The sequence below is a fragment of the Perissodus microlepis genome, chromosome 15 (genome assembly GCF_051167445.1).
Source record: "Perissodus microlepis isolate ML-2025 ecotype Zambia chromosome 15, ASM5116744v1, whole genome shotgun sequence".
Lineage (NCBI taxonomy): Eukaryota > Metazoa > Chordata > Actinopteri > Cichliformes > Cichlidae > Perissodus > Perissodus microlepis.
Window position 1 is genome coordinate 6075475 of NC_140475.1, and position 19589 is coordinate 6095063.

The 19589-nt window shown below is 41.3% G+C and overlaps 3 protein-coding genes across 7 annotated transcripts; 1 reads left to right on the forward strand and 2 right to left on the reverse strand.

Moving 5' to 3' along the window:
* Window positions 1–340: 340 nt before the first annotated feature.
* pigh (phosphatidylinositol glycan anchor biosynthesis, class H) lies at window positions 341–3753 on the reverse strand. The gene is made up of 4 exons (XM_084952414.1): window positions 3289–3753; window positions 1482–1691; window positions 1300–1383; window positions 341–1184 (listed from the first exon to the last, which is right to left on the reverse strand). The coding sequence occupies exons 1-4, from the start codon at window positions 3463–3465 to the stop codon at window positions 1110–1112; spliced, it is 546 nt and encodes a 181-aa protein (XP_084808540.1). The 5' UTR covers window positions 3466–3753; the 3' UTR covers window positions 341–1109.
* Window positions 3754–4041: 288 nt separating this feature from the next.
* On the forward strand, window positions 4042–10330 carry zfyve1 (zinc finger, FYVE domain containing 1). Of its 5 annotated transcripts, none has more exons than XM_084952403.1 (13): window positions 4042–4660; window positions 4953–5458; window positions 5547–5790; window positions 5880–6140; window positions 6244–6458; window positions 6552–6658; window positions 6792–6900; window positions 6982–7079; window positions 7236–7353; window positions 7688–7858; window positions 8064–8244; window positions 8358–8471; window positions 8577–10330. In XM_084952403.1, the coding sequence occupies exons 2-13, from the start codon at window positions 4979–4981 to the stop codon at window positions 8807–8809; spliced, it is 2331 nt and encodes a 776-aa protein (XP_084808529.1). In that variant the 5' UTR covers window positions 4042–4660; window positions 4953–4978; the 3' UTR covers window positions 8810–10330. The 5 variants fall into 5 exon arrangements, with proteins under 5 accessions (XP_084808529.1, XP_084808528.1, XP_084808531.1 ...); XM_084952402.1 differs by having other exon boundaries at window positions 4042–4441; XM_084952405.1 differs by having other exon boundaries at window positions 4042–4363.
* Window positions 10331–10366: 36 nt separating this feature from the next.
* Window positions 10367–19433, reverse strand: wdr21 (WD repeat domain 21). Its single transcript, XM_084952408.1, has 13 exons — window positions 18976–19433; window positions 18717–18844; window positions 18303–18460; window positions 13959–14041; window positions 13279–13381; window positions 12803–12946; window positions 12552–12601; window positions 12199–12278; window positions 11868–11960; window positions 11684–11781; window positions 11426–11602; window positions 11064–11178; window positions 10367–10970 (listed from the first exon to the last, which is right to left on the reverse strand). Exons 1-13 carry the CDS (start codon window positions 19068–19070, stop codon window positions 10762–10764), a joined length of 1533 nt encoding a protein of 510 aa, XP_084808534.1. The 5' UTR covers window positions 19071–19433; the 3' UTR covers window positions 10367–10761.
* Between the last annotated feature and the right edge of the window lie 156 nt (window positions 19434–19589).

Below are 19589 nucleotides of genomic sequence, written 5' to 3' on the forward strand. Positions count from 1 at the left end.
TATTGGTGTATTAACATTTATAATGTAACACTTTAAAAAAATACACACTGTATAGGTAGACACTTTACTGATGCCACAAGGGTTATTATAGTAATTACAGTGTTACAGCTGCAGGATAAAAAGAATACAATTACTGCAATAACAATATATTGATTGTCATTCAGTTGATGAGGTAACCTTGAAAAACAGTTCTGAAAACAGGTCTGGTATGCCAACAGTGATATTTCAGACTTCCGTGGTAAACGTGACCTACTGTTCCTAAGAGATGAAGGTGCAAGTAGATATGAGGAAGTGAAAATACTTTTAGGAAAAGGGTGTAGATCTTTATTTTACACTTACACACACACACACACACACACACACACACACACACACACACACACACACACACACACACACACACACACACACACAGAGTCCATCTTATACACATATACAACTGTTGCCTTATAAAACTGTGCTGAGGCTTTTGTTTTCTCACAGAGATTACATTTATAAGCAATTCATGGAAAAAAAAAGCAATGAGCCAACAAAGAACAGGACATGGTGTACATTTGAATCACTTGTAAAAACAGATGCGTGGACCCAAAAGTTTGTGAGTACTGCTGCCCCCTAGTGGTAAAACTAAACAACTAAACACAAACTTTTAAAGATGAGCAAATACTACCAATATCTATGTAATTAATGAATATTGGTTTGTTATATTCTATGAATTATTTTTTTTGGGGGGGGGAGAGACAAAAAGAAATACACAAAAGAGTGTGCTAATTGTGCCAAAATACACAAACTTGTATAATTTGTAGAATTAAAAGCATATAAAAAAAACGATAAGGTTAAATATTATTTTTATGATCTTACATTACAAGTTACATTTCAAGTTAAAGAATTTGGCTTTTTTCGGTTTAAACAAGTAGTCAAGAACAGTGTTTTATTTATTTTAAATTCATCATGTAACACAGTACAACATTCTGACACCATTATCCTTGAAAGCAAAACATTAAGAAATGCAATGTATATAAAATACACCTAAGACGTATCAACACAAACAAGGAAGAGGCTAAAAGAAAAACATGGTGAATGACCTCAGGTGTTCCTGTATGACATGTGCTTCATTGGCACTTTGAAAGAATCTCCTGACAGCTTTTGTAGACTTTCACCAAGCAGTTCAGCCTTGGCTTTGAACTCTAAAGGGAAAAAAATAGAGTTAATTAAAAACAGGTTCCTATGAATGACACCACATCAACAGCCCTGCAGGTAATCAAGTCACTAAACAGGCTCTTGAGATATGTTCATCCTCACCTGAAACAATGGCACAACACTTGACACTGCATCGGGCTCTGAGGGGTCCTTCAACAGTACACAGAGGTAGTAGATGATCTGATGCTGAAATAAAAGCATTAGACATTAATCCAATCTTTTGTGGCAAACTGTAGAATAACTACATGTCACACAAGTACAGAGGCACAGGTTCACCAACGCACCATATAAATAGCTTCATTGATGACGATATCCTTGATCTTGCTCATCTCAATGAAAGTGGTTATCTCGCGGCCCGAGGCATAGCTGGAGGACACCTGGATGCCTAAGGAGCCAATGACGAGAAGGGACTCGTGGTCTACCTTCACAAAGTGGATGTGAAGCATCATGCCAACAAGAGTGACAAGAATAGCGCCAGACAGAACGGCAGTGTTCTGCAAGAGAGGAAAAGTATTCAATTTAAAATAATCATTGTAAGTTAAAATAATATACAACCATCCAAAAGTACCTAATGCTAGCAACAGAATGACATTATATACAGAACATCTACATACTGAGTTGGAGAGCTAAACAAAACTTTGAGCGCACTTTTGCATGATGCCAATTTGCAGGATACTAATGGTGTGGCATCCAGTCTATTCTGAGTCCAACAGAAGAGGAAGAGGAAATGCTGGTAGAGAGATATCCTAGTGAATGGATCAGCAAACAATGGCCGATGCACCTGAAAAGTGACTTTTATCACCCACTCCTGGAAAGAAACCACGCTCAGTTGGAAAGAACAGAAATGATGTGAAACAAAACAACAGTAAACATCCAACTATCTTTTCATCACTGGAAAAGTCTCAAAGTGTATATATATTTATTCTTATTCTTACTCTTCCTATATTTATTGTTGTTCTTTTGCACTGAATGGAACTGGAGCCTCGTCATCTCGTCTCTCTATATACTGTACTGTAAATAGCAGAGATGACAATAAAGTTTACTTTAAATGATCACACTGGACGCTCACGTAACAAGCACAGCTTTGAACACAAAGAACCCAGAGCCATTAAAAAAAATGCTGCAAAATTACTGCGCTAACTTAAAAAGTGCACCGTCTGGATCTTAGACCGGGCGACTAGATTGAGACTTTCTTGTAAAATACTGGCCCCTTGTGGTGGGAATTAGTGTTCAATTTTACAAACAAGTATCTTTAAGAAAGAAAGAAAGACAGAAAGAAAGAAAGAAAGAAAGAAAGAACTGCATTCTGCCTTCTTTTTGCTGCTACGTTTAGGGGTCACCATAGCAGATCATCTGTCTCTATCAAACCCTATCCCGCCTATGTCACACCAATCCTCTTCATGTAAATCCATTAATCTTCTCTATGGTCTTCCTCATTTCCTCCTGCCTGCGAGCTCCATATTCAACATCCTTTATCTGATATATATGGTGGTGGTGGTTACCACTGTTCTCTTACAGCAAGAGGGTACCACCACCCTCCATCTGGAGGGGGCCTTACTGTGTGGAGTATGAATGTTCTCCCCGTATCAGCGTGGGTTCTGTCCGGGTACTCAGACTTCCTCCCACAGTCCAAAAACATGCAATTAGTTGGGTTAGGTTAATTGGTGATTCTAAATTGCTCAGAGGTGTGAATATGAGAGCGAGTGGTTGTCTGTCTGTCTGTCTGTGTTAGCCCTACGACAGACTACGGACCTATCCAGCACCCCCTGCGGCACTGAATTGGAAAAGTGGAAGCGAATGAATGGATTGATTGATGGATGCGTCCGGGTCATGGTCGTCAAGGGAGCTTGGAAATATCACAGTGTCTCTGTAAACATCAGTCTATGGACACCTGACCGTCATCATCGCAAACAAGAAGGGGCTCAGAGCAGATCCTTGATGCAATCCCACTCCACCTTGAAGCCACCTGCGGCTCCTACTGCACACCTCACCACTGTCTCGCTGTCCTCAGAAACTTTGCATCTCAACCCCACAGTGAGAAGGATTTGTCAGTAAATCTGCATCACTTTGGTCTCGCCTTCATCATCTTACCTGGGTGAAGAAGAACACTGCATATGCCAGAAGCCACACGGAGCAGGTGTATACCATCACTTTGCCCATGGACACTTTTGGGGAGCTGATAATGAACTCCCTGCAAAAGCTGGAGTGACTCTGACAGTCCAGAGAGATTGGTTTACCGCTAATGTCAGTGAAGGCTTCGTCTTCCATGACGACTGAACAGCGAAACGAGGTGAATGAGCATAAAAGACGAGTGATGACCGTTGTATGGTGTTAGCACCGAGCTAGCATTAGTTGTTAACTGCAAATAGACAGGGTCAGCAGCACATTAAGACAGGCGGTGATAAATTTATAATGATGACGAAAACAGAAAGCTGCGTAAAGTACTATGCTTTAAATGAATTAAAAGTGAAAAATAGCTAAAGAGCTGAATTAAAGAGTCAACTACAACTGTAGTGGTGCCACAATCCATCCCACTCATGTGGCTGCACTTTTTTACACCGGGGTGTCCAGAAAGGGTGGGGGGCTCTCGCATACACAAAAGCAAAAGACCGCGAAAAAACTAGTTCATAAAACAACTAAATGTACTTTAATGCATAGAACAACTTGTAAGTGTAACATTTATTATTCTTCGTTTGATATCAACGAGATACGTGTCAGCTTCAGCTTCTGTCTCCGTCTCAGCTTGTGCCTACGGCCCACGCTGGTGTAGAATAAAAGCAGACCCTATAGTCGCTGGAAAAAGCAAAGCATTATGGGCAACGATTGATTTTTTTGTCGACATCTCCGTCGATAACTCAAGCTGGTCCACAGCTTTCGTCAAACAGTCTGTAAAAGTCAAATGCGGGGTATCCGTTGGTGTATGTGCCATAAACAGGTTACAAACAGCTCGTTTTTAGCAAGCGCTTTTCCATGTCACTTGCAAGGCCTTCGTTTCCCAAAATGCTTTGTGTTTCCGTGACTTTTGACCTCTGGATAAAAACAAGCCGATCAGCTGATGTAAAAGCAGCAACATCTACAGGGGTCTGACACAATAACAGCTTGCTAACTTTGCCCCCCCCTCCAGCGTCAGCTCTCCGTGGCATTCGGCGGTATGGTGTTAGGTAGTGTACGTGTCCACTTTTAGACTGTGTCGATTCAGCAGGTTATTTAACGAGACAGCCGTCGGACTGGTAGCAACTGTTAGGTCAGTCGACTCAAAAGAAGGTTGTTTGTTTCAGGAGTGTCTCTTTGTGTGAATGCTGTTAGCTAATGACTCTTTACTACTGAGTTTCAATGCCTGTTTTTAGGCATTTTTAATGTATAGAACAGTGTGGGATACTCTCATGTAGAAAGTTAGCGTTACCAGAACAAGAAAACAGATGCCGGCCAGCTATTGTTAGCTACAGAGCTGTTGTGTCAAAAGGTAAACAAACTAGTCCGAGTTTTGTGTGTTTAATTTTGCTGTTTTAATAAACTGAATATCCCCATTAAAAAGTAAGGAGAGAGAAAAGGGGCATGGATTGCTGTCGTTTTGTTGACAGTACTGCTCATGAGTGAATTTGTTTTTGTTTTTTTTCAGTATTTCAACAAAACAGGTTATCTGACATCTGGTTATATAGATTCACAAGACGGTACCATAACCTTGTGCCCTCTCCTGCAGTGCTTTTGCCGTCCCAATTACCCACAGTAATCCTTTATACTTGTTTTCACACCAGGGGATTCCTGACCTCACAGGTTTGAGATGAGTGGTCAAGGTCCAGCTGTAAACAAAGGAATGAGCACCATCCTGGTCTGTCAGGAGAGCTATGCCTGTGGGGGCTCAGACGAGGCTGTGTTTGAATGCGATGAGTGTGGCAGCTTGCAGTGTGCCCGCTGTGAACTGGAGCTACATCGGCAGGAGCGCATGAGGAATCACGACCGGGTTCGGGTCGCCTCGGGCCACGTTCCTTTCTGTGACTCCTGCAAAGGGGATGGCAGCTGCTCTGGGAGACTCAGAGCGGTGGTCCGCTGCCAGGGCTGTAAGATCAACCTGTGTTTGGATTGCCAAAAACGCACCCATGGGGGAGTCAACAAGAGGAAGCACCCTCTGGTATCTTACCCACCTGCCAAAGCTCCTCAAGAGAACAGTGTCAGTGCTGGGGAGAGTGAAATGGAAATCCTCAAATCCAAACTGGAGAAGGTGCGCAGCTTCCTGCTAGTGGATGAGAAGGAGGAAATGCAGGTAAGCACTTGTTAAGGTACTCGGCGTTTGATGGTGTTTTATTAATGATGCGTTACAACGATTGAGCTAATCTTGTCTGCATTCTCAGGTGAAGGATGAGGAGGACTTTGTCAGCAGACTGGGTTGTAGTCCAGATGAGCTCCTCAAGGTGGTCTCCATTTTTGGGAACACTGGTGAGGGAAAATCCTACACCCTGAACCATACGTTCTTTCTTGGGAGAGAAGTGTTCAAGACATCTCCCACACAGGAGTCCTGCACTGTGGGTGTTTGGGCAGCTATGGACCCTCTGCATCGGGTTGTAGTCATCGATACAGAGGGACTGCTTGGAGCTGGTATGAAATTATTGATTTACTTAATATTATGAAACAAACGGGGGTAGAAGCAGGCAGGTATTCATGATTCTTTTTTTTAAACTCATCAGGGGCTAATCAGGGTCAGAGAACTCGGCTGCTCCTCAAGGTCCTGGCTATCTCTGATGTGGTAATCTACCGGACACACGCTGACCGTCTCCATGACGATCTCTTCAAGTTCCTTGGTGATGCATCAGATGCCTACCTGAAACATTTCACTAGAGAATTAAAGGCAACTACCAATCGCTGTGGTCTTGATGTACCGTTGTCCACCCTGGGCCCCGCGGTGATCATCTTCCACGAGACTGTTCACACCAATCTACTAGGATCAGGTACATCAAAGAAGTTTGTCTCATCTCAGTGTTTTTCAAAGATAAGCACACAAACCACCTCCTCATTCCTTTGTCTCCATCTGTATGTGTACCCCAAATTTAGACACGCTCTCAGAATCTGCTGAGCGCCTTATCCAGGAGCGTTTCAGGAAGCTGGGCTTATTTCCAGAAGCGTTCAGCTCCATCCAGTACCGTGGGACTCGAACCTACAACCCTCCCACGGACTTCAGTGGTTTGCTCCGCAGCCTGGAGCAGCAGCTGGACAACAATACGACACGCTCACCACGATCTGCCAGTGTCATCTTCAAGGCCCTGCAGGTAGCTGTGCTTACATTTAACAAAGTATGTTTTGGCATAGCCAATGGAAATGTGTTTATACCTTTCCCATCTCCACCTGGGGCCTTCTTTCAGGCCCTGAGTGAGCGCTTCAGTGGGGAGATTCCAGATGAACATATGACCAGTAACTCCTTCTTTCCAGATGAATACTTTACCTGCTCCAGCATCTGCCTCAGTTGTGGGTACGTGTCCCTGCTTTGCTAAAAAAAATATCAAAAATACTTTAAGTCAGATTTCTAAAGCATCATCACTGCCAGTACCTTTTACTTTTACTTATTTATAAAACTTGCTGACTTGCTGGGCACCAACTTTCAGGTCAGGCTGTAAGAGGAGCATGAATCACCTAAAGGAAGGTCTTGACCATGAAGCCAAACATCGCTGCCGGTACTCTGCACAGTACGACAACCGCATCTACACATGCAAGGCAAGTACAAACATACATCTATGCCACGTTTGAAGTATACCTGCTTGACAAGGTTCTGAGCAACTGTGCTGAACTTCTCAGGCCTGCTACGAAAGGGGAAAGGAAGTCATAGTGGTTCCCAAAACGACGGCCTCGTCTGACTCGCCGTGGTTTGGCTTGGCCATCTACGCTTGGTCAGGGTGAGTCCTGCGAGTATAGAATGATTTTTCATAAATATCTTCATATGTCCCTTTAAAGTTTATGAAAAATTGAGCACAGTTGATATAAAAAGTGTGTGGCACCTCTGGAATCTTTCCTCCCTGTGCTGAAACTGAGATGGTTTTGTCTTTTTACAGGTATGTCATTGAGTGTCCCAACTGTTCAGTGATCTACAGAAGCAGGCAGTACTGGTATGGAAACCAGGACCCAGTGGAAACAGTGGTCAGAACAGAAATCCAGCACATCTGGCCTGGGGTAAGGCCACGGTGAATTCACTTAAACCACTGAAATCTAAAAGCTCAGTTTTTGTTTGCTTTGAGTCATATGAATTTGGCCACTATGAGGCGAGTGGCTTATACTGTATGTAAATATCCAGAAAAGTAACGCTGCATGTTCTCCTGGAACATGTTGATCTAAGCATAATTAGTCACAAGTCTGAATATAGCAGTGCAAACGCCAACTGGTAAGGCAGGCATTGTATTTCTGTCAGCACTGTTGTCAGTATTTAGTGATAATTGTGAGGGACGCTTGTATAAACACAACTTCTATGGCGTACTGTAATTATGTGTTTTTACACTGTTCTTTGCAGTCTGATGGCTTTTTGAAAGACAACAACAACGCTGCTCAGAGGTTGTTGGACGGAGTCAAATACATTTCTCAGTCTGTGTCTGAACTCAGCGTCAAGCCTGCCAAAGCGGTCACTTCCTGGCTCACTGACCAGATTGCTCCTGCCTACTGGAAACCCAATTCCCTCATCCTGGTATGCAACCAATATTTAGCTAACTATATATAAGGTATCACAGGCCCAGAATGTGTAGTTGTGAATGAAACATCACTTGTGTAAGTAAAACATTTTCTTGGTGATAGCCCATCAAGACAATGTAGGTTGACATTTGACATGCTGCAGTGTTCCTGTTATGTTACTGTTATACCGTTAAATCGCATTACTTATTATTGTGCCGTAGAAATGTCATAAATGTGGGGAGGAGTTCCAGCCCAACGACACCAAGCACCACTGCCGTGCCTGCGGAGAGGGCTTCTGTGACGCCTGCTCCTCCAAAACCCGGCCGGTCCCTGAGAGGGGCTGGGGTCTTGCGCCTGTTAGGGTCTGTGATGCGTGTTTCCACAACAGAGGAATTCCAACTGGTACGCAAATGAGTCTCTCTGTGGGAATTTAAGAGTGCGGTATTGTTTGCCGGGCTGGTTCAGGCGGTTTTAATGTTCACAACATGATATGATTTGATGTGTGCATGTTGTAGAGTTGCTGGACGCTGCGTTGGAGGAGGAGGGAGGCACCCTGATAGCGAGGAAGGTTGGAGAGGCTGTCCAGAACACTTTGGGGGCTGTAGTTGGTGCCATCGATATACCTCTTGGTAAGCATAGGATCTAAAAAATAATATAGCGAGCAAGAGAAACAACGTTTAAAAAAAAAAAGAAAAAAAAAAAAAGAGTGAGAGAAATAAAAAAATTTTTTCCAGGCCTAGTGAAGGACGCAGCTCGGCCGGCCTACTGGGTGCCAGATCAGGACATCCACTCTTGTTGCGAGTGCCAAAGGGAGTTCTCACCACGTCTCTCCATCCACCACTGTCGCGCCTGTGGGCAGGGCGTGTGCGATGACTGCTCCCAGGAGCGGCGCCCCGTGCCGTCCCGTGGATGGGACCACCCCGTGAGGGTCTGCAACGGCTGCAACCAGAAAACAGGGGAACTCTAGCAGGACTCAATGGAGCAATTAAAGATGCCAGCGTTTGTGGAAACTGGAATCTGCGACATCTTGAGTCTAACAGGTTTCATTGGGGGTATTTTTGTTTTTCTGGATGCCTCTAGACTGTACAGGTGGGACTTGTTTATTATTTGTTAGTTCTGGCCTCATGTAACATCAGTCCATCGATCGCTTTTCTCTTTAATATGCCTATAATTTACACTGTGAAGACAGGCCAGAGCAAGACTTGAATATTATAAGGACAGGAGAGAAAAATAACAGAGAGATGATCAAAGTGAGTTTTGTACAAGCTTGCTTACAAATGACTTCAGGTAAATTTCCATGTTGCTCTGTAGATCCGTTCAGATTTGTATTCTTGCACACGCTGCACACCCTCTATGTGATATGCTAGTACCATTAGCTCCTTTTGCCTGGTTTGGAGCTACATATTTAAGCCTTTTAAAAAATACTGTACTGACCTGTTTTTTCTTTTTAATAGCATTTCCAGGTAATCATGTCTTATTAGTTCTAAAATGGTTTGTGCAGGTGATCTGGATGTAATATTTAGGACCAGCTTTAGATAGAACACCTCAAAAGTCATCAACCACATTGAATTCTGATCCCTTTTTTTGAAATACTGAGGTAGATTACCTCTAATTCACCCCTGCTAGAGCTACTTTTCTTTCGTCTTGGCTTCACAGGGACTATATTAGATCATTATATCGGACGCCACTGATGTACTGTAGCAGCAAGATGCATTCCAACATATATAATTCGTAATTACTACTTAAATAGTCCCATTGATTATTTGTGGTTGTTTGTGAATTTGAATGGGCAGATTTAAAACAAACAAAAAAAAAACAAGAACAGCCTTAATAATGCTGTCCATGTTAACTGTTTGAATTCTACTTAGTATGCACAGTACATATATGGGAAAAATGTTTACTTTAATAGGGAATTCTTTTAATTGCCTCATTTTATTTTTAAATGTCATAACTGCGTATCAGGACAAATCTGACTAAGGTGGGATTCAATGCAACAGAAACTGCTTTATAGTGGCTGGATCACAGTAGGGACTTAACACAGTTGAGGTTTCAAACCATGTTTGGGGCTGGCCCCTCAAAACAGAGATCATTAGTAAGAGTAGTCTTTTACTGTCAGCTTAGGCTGCGTCGCTCTTCTTTGTCAGCAACATTCAAGGTTGCTTGTATTTCAACAGGACTGTACAGAGTATCTGACCTGATTACTATTAAATGAAGATGACACTTGATACATTCAGGCTTTCTAATGAATATCTTGGTATTATGAGATTTGACTGTGTAAGATTTTTTTGTTTGTTTGTTTCTTGTTAACGAACTGGAAGAGTTGGTTTGCTTGTGATCAATCAAATAAGCTGAAATAACAGACTTCAACATGAATAATAGATTTATCCTGTCTCAAACAGAGATCAATGACTATAGATATCACATGGAACCAATCAATACCTTGTATTTATGTATGCTCACACATATGTATTAAACAGTGGAATCTTAAGGTGTCTGTGTATGGGTTGAATACAATGCAGTGGGCTAAGGTTTTTAATAAACTTTACTGGGAATCAACAAAGACTATAAAACATGTTGATTTAGTAAACAAACAGTATCATCATTTTCAAATTTCAATCCCAGCACCCTTATTTCCAGTAACAATCAAGGTTAGTTGTGTTTAAAATAAGTGCACTTCTTCTGTAAAAAGAACAGTAAGGAAAACCGAACTGTACCGGTGTGCACATGTGAATGCAGCACTTCCATTTCCTTTTGGCACAAAAACGCGATCATGTGTATGAGGCAACTCCCATGAAATTTAAAAGCAGTTCTTTGAGGTCACCACTTCAGTCTAAATTTAGTGTAAATGGTTGTCACATAACATCTTTACCCAGCCACACTCTCTCAAATACACAGTGATACAGCTGGCCTCAGCACTCCTCATTCTTGGTAGTCAGTGTTGTATGGGAAGTAATAGAGGTCGTGTTTGACAGCCATGAGCAGCCCGGGGAGGCCCCTGCTGCCACCCAGGTTAGATGAAAACACAACACTTGGGATCAAGTCGTTTGCGGCCGGGTGGGGTGATGGGATGGTTCTCAATAGATGACCGTCCTTAAGGCTCCATAATCTTGTGTAGCAATCCTGACCCACTGTGGAAAGGATGGTAAACAGTGAAATTGCACACAAAAAAGGTTTATACCAGTGAGAGTATTGAGTGTTGAGAGTGTTTTATCCTCTCCTACCTGCTAGCAAAAGCCCTTCACACTCATTGACATGGATGGGAAGGTAGGCATGCTCGTTATGATGACCTTTGTACTCCTGCACTGGCTTTGTGCCTCGCACATCCCACAGCTTAATCTGCAAAGAAATTAGAAAACACACAAAGGCTCAACAGAACTATCCTTGAATTATTACCTAATTTCAAATCATTCCTTTCTGATATTTTCTACCACAGTTTGTCAGTATGGCCTGATGGTTCTGTGTTTACCAAGTCTTTCCACATGAGGCTAAAACATAAGTAAAATACCTGTAATTAAGAACCTGAAAGTATTATCTTCTGTAAAAAAAAAAAAGAAAATTAAAAGAGTCAAGTCAAGAACCTGACCTGGCCCAGCATGTCAGCAGCCAGCAGGTAGTTCTCATCCTGCAGGACGCGTACAGAGGTGATGGCTGATTCTTGATGGAAGCGACTGGCCTTCCAGCTGTGATCTCTGCGGCCGCGCTGTCGGAGGTCGATGCTGAAGATCTCCCCCGATCTGCAACCGTTAAACAGGACAGGAACCTGTGGACGGAAAGGTGTACTTTCTTTTGCTTGGTGTTCTTACAGAGTGCTTCAACAACTTTAAAGTTACAAATGCCTCACCCTAAGGGCAAACTGCTGAGCTAGGACATCACTGCCGACGCTGTACGTCTGTGTTCTGCCCGTCTCTGCATCCTTCACAATCACTCTACGAGACAGGCCTGTCAACACACACATAAACATGATTATTTTAGTTGTGTAATTTCTCCTTTCTATAACGACAAAAATGTTTAGCCGCAGTACTAACCAGTGCTGAACGTCTTGTCAAACTGGGGGTTGAGGCACCAAGCACAAGACCAGGCTGAGGATATCTTAAAGCTGCACAGCATCCCAGGCTGATCTGAAGGAGTACAAGAAGTAAGAGGAGAAGGGTGTTGAGGGTAATGGGGAGGTACACAACAACAGCAAAACTGCTTTCAAAACATATTTCAAAATAAAAGTCTTCTAGAATAATAATTCCAAGACTGAAGAAGCTTGTTTGAAAAGTATGTTTTACCATACTGCTACCTGGGTCCTTCACAAATGAACTACAGAAAGGCAATGTGACTGCTGCATATTGTGCAAGAACCCTGACAAACCTGGGTTGGAGTTGCTGAAGAGGGAAGCAGGAAGTAAACTCACGCAGCCAGGGGTGTCTGCTACTCCCACCAGACACAGCCTGATAGTTACTTCAGTCACGGACATACAAGTTTCACCAAAACAGTGAAGAGATGACACGCTGTGACACAGATGTGCACTTTACAGAGCTAAAATGTTAGCATTTTGATGATAGTCACCAAGTGTATTCTTTTGGAAATAACAGCAGTATGAATCCACAAATAATGCAAATGAAAAGGACAACTTATAAGTGATCTTTGTTGCCAGGTTAAGCCCTTTATTTGAAGGTTAAGTGAACTAGAGTTAGCGCTCTAATTAAACTGTGGAAGGATACAACACATGAGAATCGGGGTAATTTACCGAAGCCCAGCAGATGGAATTGACCTGAAACATGTTAACCAGATCAGAGTGATTAATATTATTTAAACAGACCAAATGTTTGTAGACACATCATAAAAACAGGCTCCAAGATAAATGAGTTAATTAATTTTTATTTCCTGCAGTGTACTAAATAAAAACTACAAAAATGCAAACATATTCTTTGTATTCAGAGAGGGTCTTTTATCTCCAAAGAAATGCTCCTACCTTCCGATTAGTGAAATAGAGGTTATCACACATTTCCACAGACAGAGACCCCTTGCTGCTGCTGCTGAAGTTCATGATGCCATACTTGCAGCCGCCATGAGAGACATCGTTGACTGTGAACACTCGCTCACACGCCGAATCCCCCTGAAAAAGAAACGGCAACAAAGAAACAAAGCTTATACACATCATCAAGTACAGATAGAGGCCATTTTTAAAGGTAACCTACTGTATTCATTTCCAGCAATTAAGAAAAAAAAAAAAAAAAAAGGACTCTAACGTCAACGTTTAACATTCAAAACAATCTTTTTTGTTGTTGTTGTTTTTTTTAAATCATACACAGGGCCTTGGTGGACCCAAAATCATCCTCTGGATGAAGCAAACTGTTCTTACTCCCTCTCCCTCCATTGAAACCAACTATAACAAACATTTATTCTATTGAAACATGTGTTTTACACTGTGTTTGTGTGTGTTCTCACCACTATGAGTCTGAAGTTGTCGGTGTTCGAGATGCTGTTGTCTGTGCTCTGGATCTCTAGTTTGTGGCGTCTCATTCCACTGACCTTCACCTCATGGACGAGCCTGGAGACAAACAGTAAATGGCCTGTATTTGTATAGCGCTTTACTTAGTCCCTAAGGACCCCAAAGCGCTCTACACTACATTCAGTCATTCACCCATTCACACACACAACAGTAACCATAGTAACAGACTAGCACTGTCTGCAGACAATCTACTAACCCAGGATAATTGATACACTTTTCTCTTAGCTTTCTGACAGTGTCTCTGTAGTAATTTATGTATTTATTTAGACAGTTTGCCTGTAGGATAAAAAGAACTAGAAACTTCCTCATATGCATTTCATTACTTTTTGTTTTTCCATTTATTCATGTCATTCCCGGTGATGCAGAGTATTTTCTTTGACTGCATTTATGCATGTTTCTCCATCTTTTTATTACCATTTAAAATAACTTGTCTAAACAGATTAGCATCATTATTAGTGGCCAGCAAAGCTCAGAAGAAAAGTCACTCTACACATGCAGAACTGATTAGCGTTAAAGTTTCTCTTTGTTTCCCATAATCCGTTACAGCTGTGGCTAGAACACGAGAAAAACAGTGTTATGTTGAGTTTTGCGTGCCTGCAGGGCTGTGACACAGTACCTGCAATAGGAGTGCTCAGGTAATACACCTAGATGTCGTTTCTGAAGTAGCAGCGAAGTGTTTAGTCCTCTTCTTGGTGCTTTCTGTAAATGACAAGGAAAATGTGCGTACATGTTTACGACCAAGGTTTCTTTCTTTACAACTTCTTAAACATTTATGTCCCGGATTGAAGAAAAGCATGTGCTTCTGCTAAGATCAACTGTGATCTCAAGTGTTTTATTCCTACACAGTTTGCAGTTGTGCTCTAATGGTGTACTGTGATGATGTCATTACAGCTGCTGCCATAGCCATAATCCTTTAGTACACTGCATGAGGTTTATGGTAAGCTTTCATCTAGAGGGCATAACTTTTTTTTTTATAAAGATTTATTTATTGCCTTTCCATCAACAAAAAAAATTTGAGTGTATAATAGTAATGCATGTACACCGTAAATGAATAATGTTAGGAGAACACATAGATATAGTTATATATACTCTCCCATGTAAATCATTCAGATATTATTACAGAAGAAAATGTATGCATGTATACCCATATATACACATAAATACATATATACATACATATGCATACACACATACATACGCATACATACACATATACACATACACATACGCACACATATATATACACATATATATACATACATATATATATATATATATATACACACATATATACATATATATATAAATAAAACAAAACAAACCAAAATACCCCCCCCCCCAAACAAAACAAAAGAAAAAAACAAAGAGAGGGAAAAAAACAAAAAAACAACAACAACAACAACAACAAACAAAAACAAAGGTTAACAGATAGTGCTCCAGAGAAAAAAACAAACAGGTATAACATAGTGAGACATTAGGTTTAAGTGCATTGTTCCAGGGCTTCGGGCTGAAGTTTAGTCCAGGGGTGTCAAGTTAGTTAGAGAGGCATCCAAATTAGTGGTTGCAATGATAAGCTGCGTCCTCTTCAGTTCCAGTCCATTTAATTTCACATCCCTTCTCCTGTCCTTCTATTTAGCAGTCCAGCACTCGCAGGCTCCCCAGGTTCTCTTTAAGCTGCAACACTACTTCTCCCATACAGGTTAAATGGATAGAATCATTTCTGTTCATTATCGATCATTTCCTCACTTTCCAAAAATAACAAAAAATTTCCCCACATTTTTTTAAAGGAAGCATGTTTACCCTTTATCATAGACGTAAGTTTCTCCAAAGCAAGGGATTTTGACAATGTCGATAACCAAGTTCTCGAGTGTGGTCTACTAGTGGATCTCCATGATTTGGCTATGCTGTATTTCGCCTGTAACAGGCAGAAGATTGTGGTTTTTTGGTTAACTTTGCTCAGCTGGATTTCAGCGGGGAAGATTCCTAGGATGCATAGTTTAGGACATAGATTCAATTTGACATTTGTAATATGTGTGATTACTTCTAAAACTTCTTTCCAAAACTTTTGGATTTCTGAGCATTCCCACAGGCAGTGCATCAGTGTGCCTTTTTCCCCACATTTAACACACATGTCCGGAGTTTTGAGGTCAAATTTGTTTAATAATGTTGGGGTGATATATGTTCTCATTAACCATTTGTACTGGATTAGTTTAAATTGGGTGTTTATAGATTGTGTTTGGGCTTTCAAGCAAGCTTTTTGCCATTCCTCTGTAGTTATTCTACACTCTAAGTCTTGACACCATGCAAGTCTTTCTTTTTCTGAGGATGTTTGAGAGCCATCTCTGAGGTTACTGTAGAAGCGAGATATTAAACCCTTCTTCAGCTGATGGTTTATTGCTATGTCCTCTAATGAGTTTAGAGTGGGCAATGTTAGGGATTTTTGGGTTTTTGAAATGAAGCTTCTGATTTGAAGAAATTTGAAAAAATGTTTGGTTGGGATGCCAAATTTCTGTGTCAAGCCATTGAAGCATAGTAAGGTGTCCTTGTCAAATAGGTCTGCAACTTTGCACAGGCCTCTGTCGGCCCACATTTTAAAGCCCAAATCTTTCCAACCAGGTTTAAAGGCCCTATTGCCCCAGATAGGTGAGAATTGGGATAGTGCTGGCGTTTCATTTTTAAACTTGAGTGCGTCGAACCACACACGAATGGTATTTTTAACAAAGAGGTTTGATGTATCTTTCATCAGATCTTTATACTTTGCAGAGTACAGGTAAGTGCTGAGCGGTAAGGGGGTAGTACTTGTCCTTTCTAAATTTACCCAGGGTAAGGTTGTTGTTGAAAACCAGCATGAGGCCGCAGAGAGCTGGGCAGCCCAGTAGTACCATTTGAGGTTTGGAACACAAAGACCTCCCCTGTCATACGGAAGATATAGTAGCGAAAGGCGCAGTCTGGCTCGTCTGTTATTCCAAATGAATTTAATGAATATTGTTTTTGCCTTTGTGAAGAAGTCATCTGGAGGGCTGAGAGGAATGACTTGGAAGAGATATAGAAATTTTGGAAGGACGTTCATTTTGAGAATATTTACACGTCCAATCAACGAGATTGGCAGCATAGACCATCTATTGATTAAGTCAACAACAGAGTTGATAGTAGGAGAGTAATTTGCATGTACCAAATCGTTAATTTTTGGAGTGATTTTTATACCTAGATAGGTAAGACTGTCTCTGGCAACTTGAAACGTTGTTTGAATAGGTGGTTTAGTTCTTTCAGAATGATTAAAGAAGAGGATGGCCGATTTGGATTCATTAATTTTATAACCGGAGATATTGCCAAAGAAGTTAATTGTTTTGAGTAGCTGGGGAATTGAGCTCTTTAATTTAGACAGCATTAAGATAATGTCATCCGCGAATAATCCAATTTTGGACTCAATATTATTTGTTCTAATGCCAGAGATATTTTGATTGTTCCTTATCGCAATAGCCAATGGTTCTATTGCTAGGACGAAGAGAAGAGGCGAAAGGGGACAGCCTTGACGTGTACCTCTACCTAGATAGAATGGTCTAGATATGGTATTGTTAGTTCTAACTGAGGCTATAGGTTTATTATATAATATTTTGACCCAGGTCATGAAGTAACCGCCAAAGCCGAATTGAGACAGTACCTTATAGAGATAGTTATGTTCGACCCTATCGAAAGCTTTTTCTGCGTCTAAGGAGAGCAGAGCCATGTCTAGATGTTCTGAGTTTGAGTAAAGTACATTCAGTACTCTGCGAATACCATGCTGCGTTTGTCGGCCTTTTACAAAACCATTCTGGTCAGTATCAACGAGAAGATGAAGGTACCGTTCAAGTCTGTTTGCCAGTACTTTACTTATTATCTTGGCGTCAGAGTTTATTAATGAGATTGGTCTATAAGATTCACATTTTGTAGGCGGTTTCCCAGGCTTAGGGAATACTGTTATGAGTGCATTACGCAAGGAGGGGGGAAGCTCTTTTAAATCATAACTTTCCACTAGCATGTCGTACAGAGGGGATACTAATTTGTCTTTAAATATTTTGAAAAGGTCTAGTGGAATTCCATCTGGGCCGGGAGTTTTTCCCATTTTTAATTTATCAATTGCAATCGACAGTTCACTCATAGATAACTGAGAGTCTAGTTCACATCGAGCTTCTTCAGAGAGTGAAGGGGTCCTTATTGAGTCAAAGAAGGATTCTAGTGATTCTCGAGTCGTATCTCCTGTTGAGGTATATAGTTGTGAGTAGTAGAGTTCAAAGAGTTCATTTATTCTATGAGGATCTGTGGTGTTTTCGTCTGCAGTTCTAATTTCATTTATTGTTTGTTCGTTCAGTAGCGTTTTTATGCGCCATGCCAAAAGTTTTCCTGCCTTTTCCCCTTGGTCATAGTAGGTCTGTCTCAGTCTAAATAGTCCTGCTGAGGCTTTCTCAGTAGTTAATTTATCATATTTTGCTCTTAATCTTAAAAGTTTTTGTTGGTTTTCTTTAGAGTCATTCAGGTTTATCTCAAGTTCCACTTCTTTTATTTGACCTTCGAGGTCCAACATCTCAGTATGATTTTTATTTGCTTTGTTTTTGGTGTAGCTTATCATCTGCCCACGAATAAAAACCTTAAAGGCTTCCCATCTTACTGAGGCTGTAGTTTCGGATTTATTAAAGTAAAAATAGTCATCAATATTTTTGCCTACATATTCCAGAATTTTTTGATTGTGCAGCCAGTGTGGTTTTAAACGCCAAATAGGGTTACGTCTAAAAGCTGTTGTAACTGAGAAGTTAAGCGTGGTTAATGAGTGGTAGAGGGCATAACTTTAGCATATCAGATGACTGTGTCTGTCTACAGCAACAGGAAAAAGCTTAATGGAATCTTAAAGAATAAATATGATAAAAATGCTAAAAGACAAAGAAGATTAAAAAGATTTGCCCACCACCCTTGATGACAGACTTACTTTTCTTGTTTTTTCATCTTCTGCCAACATCTTGTTCCTCTCCTTCTCTCTTTCTTTTTGTTGTAGCTGTTCTCTGGTTAGTGGGTTACAGTTGTTGTGCCCGGGCAACAGTCGGAAGTAACGGTTTTTCTCTGGGTCAAAATAGAAACCTGGCAGCTCTGGCAGGAGAAAAGGAGGCAAAAATTAGGCTTGTGCATCTTTCATTGCATCTATTTGATTTTCCAAGTGTACAACAAGAATTTTCCTGTCAATATCCTTCTACTTGAAGTGCTCCTGGACAAGACACTGCATGTAAAACTACTGTTTATGTACATGTGTGTTTAATTTAAGTGTTGTGCTCTTCTGATACCTTTAATAATAAGAAATGGGGGCTTCCAACCCAAACGTGCACTTTCAATGCTGTACGTCACTGACCTGGTGCAGCACTGCTGGCCTTAGAAGAAGACGAGGAAGGCAAGGAAGAAGAGGAATGTGAGGCAGGTTGGTTAGCATGGTGCCTCTGAGATGGTCTGTGTGAGGGCGCTGCATCATCACGTTCATACCTTTGAACAGGAAACGCACACACACAACAATGATACTGACATACTGATCATTGTCATTACAAACACAAATATTCTAGTATGGCACATGCTCCATACTTTAACGTGATATAAGTGTCATTTAACGTAGCTACCACTGCTGTCGGTTTCCTCGGTGCCATCCACGGCGCTGACCAGCACCTTGTCGCGTGTGCGGTCGCTGTCCTTCTCGCCAGTTCCACTTCCTCATTTCTTATGGTTCGGTCTAGAAGTAAAATGGTCCTGATGGCGTGTTGCTTTTCATTCACTTCTCTGTGTTTGGCAGTCCAGGTGTTTACAGGCAGATTACCATCAACACCGTTGGGCTAACGTTAGCTGCACATCTTTCTACACACGTTTTGACACGTTTGCTGGACATTCACCATCGATTAAAGTAAACGACGTATTTATAGGTCGATAAACAAACTTTGAGTTGATACTGTACTGGGTTTACCTTCTTAATAACATGGCACTAACGTGAAAGTAAGTAGTCACTAGCTAGCTAACTCCCGTGTAGTAACGTCCAGCCACGCCATCCCCGCCTCCACACGTCGTTCATTGGTCCATTGAGAACAATAATGTCTGACGTTCTAGACAGCTATTGGTAAGTTTCTCCGCGAGCTCTCAGGATAACCGTGTAGAAAATTACTTTTATTTCACTGGATTCTCGGAAACAGTTGGATATTGAAATACAAAATAAAGTGACTGTTCGACATATATACGCCCTTAA